The sequence below is a fragment of the Rhagoletis pomonella genome, unplaced genomic scaffold (assembly GCF_013731165.1).
Source record: "Rhagoletis pomonella isolate Grant_MI unplaced genomic scaffold, Rhpom_1.0 Rhpom_scaffold_00012, whole genome shotgun sequence".
NCBI classification, from domain to species: domain Eukaryota; kingdom Metazoa; phylum Arthropoda; class Insecta; order Diptera; family Tephritidae; genus Rhagoletis; species Rhagoletis pomonella.
The window spans coordinates 10,137,797-10,141,120 of record NW_023458566.1 but is presented as its reverse complement, the minus strand read 5'-3'; the positions used below and the strand labels follow the sequence as shown (position 1 = coordinate 10,141,120).

The 3,324-nt window shown below is 35.8% G+C and overlaps 1 protein-coding gene across 1 annotated transcript; it reads left to right on the top strand.

Annotated features, from left to right (window-relative positions):
• The first annotated feature begins 435 nt into the window (after positions 1-435).
• On the top strand, positions 436-1,858 carry LOC118747580 (putative nuclease HARBI1). Its single transcript, XM_036481632.1, has 4 exons — positions 436-814; positions 873-1,205; positions 1,270-1,414; positions 1,488-1,858. The coding sequence occupies exons 1-4, from the start codon at positions 587-589 to the stop codon at positions 1,856-1,858; spliced, it is 1,077 nt and encodes a 358-aa protein (XP_036337525.1). The 5' UTR covers positions 436-586.
• Positions 1,859-3,324: the final 1,466 nt, after the last annotated feature.

Genomic DNA, 3,324 nt, shown 5'->3' with positions numbered 1-3,324 from the left:
TTATTGGAAAACTCGATTGCTCTTTCTTTTAGCCATATTATTGACTACCCGTTTCGACCAAAAGTGGGTTAAACACGGCGGCCGCTGTGGTGAAGTAGTTAGCAGTGCGCGCTACCATTACGCAGGGCCTGGATTCAAGCCCCCGGTTCAACTCAACATCAAAAAAAATAAATAAAAAAAGTAGATTGGGAAAAATTTTAAATCAAATCCGACTGGATTCGCTTAAAAATTTAGAGTTAGAGATTTTAAGGTCGCTGATTATGAATCTGGAATCAGATGAAAATGGAAGATCCATATCTGTAGTGGGATTCGCCATTCTATTTTAACGATTATCGAATCGTTAAGAAAACTTAACGACGATTTTAACGATTTGACAATTCGCTAAACATATTTTAACGATATTCGCTATCGCTTGATCAACTGTTGTCGTTAACTACTCGATTACTCGTTAAGTAAACGACGAATATTTTGAAGTTGTTAGCGGCATCGACAAAAGAAAATTTGATATTTCATTTGAGTTAAAATAAAATAATATAGATCGCGAATTTACTTAAGTAATATATAAAAGAAAAACTTTTTGTTAAAAATGGCATTTGAGTATTTGGCATACGTTTTATCCCAAGATGAGGAGATAATAAGCTCTTCATCAGTGGATAGACGTTTGCTTCGAGAAGTGGACAACCCTTTCGACTTGGCTGCAACTGAGTTTCGTAACCTTTACCGATTAACCCCAGACTTGGTTGAAGATATTGTTTCCCAGCTTGATAGCCAATTAAGGGGTCGAAGAATAACTGCGATAACGACAGAGAAACAGGTAAATAATGTAATTTTCAAGTATTTTTCAATTTTAAATGATTTTGTAAATTTTAAAGGTTCTAACTGCCTTGCGATTCTTCGCAACTGGCTGTTATCAACGTCCAGTCGGAGAGCAATGGGGGATATCCATGAGCCAGTCGTCCGTAAGTCGCTGTATACATCGCGTAACGGATGCAATAAACCGCACCATGTTTTTGGCAAAGGTTAGGTTTCCAATGACCCAAATAGAGCGGCAAGCTGCAAAAGAAATTTTCGCCTCAGCATCCGCACCATTTGTAGGAGGTACTATTGGGGCTATCGATTGCACTCATGTGTCAATCATGAGCCCAAAGCATCATGAAGAAGCGTATGTCAACCACCATGGATACCATTCTATCAATGTGCAAATGGTAAGAGTAAAATTTGCTCAAGGGTTAAACTACTGAGTATTAATTTTATTTTATACAAATATAGATATGTGATCCAAATCTAAAGATTTTGGCTGTCAATGCTAAATACCCAGGAGCGCGACACGATTCATTTATTTGGAGCTCCTCTGCAGTCCGGAGAGTTATGCAGCGAAGTTTTGAAAATGGAGACCATAACGTGTTTTTGATTGGTAACTTTTTAAATCCACTGAAACTTATTTATTAAAATCAATTTAATTGAAAATGTCCAATATATATTTGCAGGTGACTCAGGATATCCTTTGGAGCCGTGGTTGATGACTCCTCTACCAAACCAACCAGAAGGGAGTCCTAAATTCCACTACAATGAGGCATTGTGCAAAGCTCGAAACCCAGTCGAGAGACTTTTTGGCGTTCTCAAAGGAACTTGGCGATGCTTATCTCAGCAAAGGACTCTTTTGTATGATCCTGGATTTACTGGAAAAGTAGTAAATGCTTGCACAGTGTTGCATAACTTGCGATTGGGTAACCAAACATACGATCCCGAGACTGATTTCCTAGAGCCAAGGACACATAGCAGTAATGTAAATCAAGACGCGCCGTCTTCAACAGCAAAACGCGTCCAAGACCGGCTAATTGCAAATTATTTTACATGAATAAAACGTTGATTAATAAAAATTCAGAAGGAGTACAATAAAATTATTTTGGCATTTTATTAAACATTTTTATGTACATAAATAAAAACTCAGTCTTATTTTGTCTTTAATTTGAGTAAATTTTTTTTAAGTCTAGAATTATATATATAAATATTCATTAAATATAGGGTCCATCAAAAGACAGATCTCAGTATGTAATCACAGATCAGTTTCTATAATATGATATGGTGTGGGACGTTCAAGTTACAGGCACATCACAAAATTAAAACAAAAATTCACAAAATTAAATTTCATTACTTATTGTATATAAGAAATATATGTGGTATATCTTACATGCAGTAAGTACAGTATACCTCTCTATCAACTAAATTTGTAAACATTGAATTCATTTGAAAATCAAAAGAACTTCAAATAACTCGCTTATTAAAAACAAATAAAGATCAATTCAAATATGTAAAAATTCATCTTCGAATATCTTTAAAAGTTATTCTAAATGTAAAAAGTTATCTTCATGATATGTCGAATTAAAACTTAACTCTAACATAAATACAAAAAAAAGGAACTTCATGCTCTATCAAATGAAAACTTAACTCTAACATAAATATAAAAACAAAAAAGAACTTCAACTTATATTTAAAACGCTTAAAACTAATATAAATATTAAAACAAAAAATACTTCAAAAACTACATATTTACACAATATTTACATGCGGTAGATAGCGTTTCTTAAATTATTAAAGGCATCCGCACATGCCTTTAAACCTTCCCCCATTGTGGTCATAGCTTCGGCCAACGATTTCGCTACCTGCACACTCGCCGTACTTGTTTCAGCTAACAACTGTTGAAAGGGCATACGAATGTAATACTATTTTTTAGTATATACAAAAAATTACCTTCAAAGCATCTGCTTGTCTACTTGCTATTTGTACATTCGCTGCACTCGACTCTGCTAGCATCTGTTGAAAAAGAACCGAAAAAACTATGTCATGATATTTTACTTATGTAAAGTTACAAATAAGTAAATTACTTTTAAGGAATTTGCTTGGGTCTGAGCGATTTCCAAAAACGATTTTTGGGCCTCGGTACCACCGTCCACACGCCTTCTTTTGGCTCCTCTACGTGGCGTTTTTCCTGCAGGAGTTACAGGAGTCGATGTGCACATCTCAATGCTCACTTCGTGAGAAATAGATGGCATCTCGATGATTACACTTTCATCACCCTCTTCCATACGCAGTTGGAGTTCCTAATGATGAGAAGAATTGTTAACTGCTGTGCTATTCATAACTATTTATTTGCTTTTTCCCTCTTCCACTGGCACACTTTCAGCAACAGTTTCATGGCCCTGCACATAGTCGCTACCGACAAGAGCAATCACACGCCTCTCAAGCTCAGTGGGTGGCTCTTCATTAATGGGATTTTTTTCCGTCATTGCCTGCTTTCGTTTCCTATCACGCACCTTAATGCTA

Bases quoted from the DNA above. Each gene is read 5' to 3' on its own strand.
- LOC118747580 (XM_036481632.1), top strand. From the start codon at position 587: ATGGCATTTGAGTATTTGGCATACGTTTTATCCCAAGATGAGGAGATA. The intron at 1,206-1,269 runs GTAAGAGTAAAA...ATACAAATATAG, and splicing joins ATTCTATCAATGTGCAAATG to ATATGTGATCCAAATCTAAA. The intron at 1,415-1,487 runs GTAACTTTTTAA...ATATATTTGCAG, and splicing joins CCATAACGTGTTTTTGATTG to GTGACTCAGGATATCCTTTG.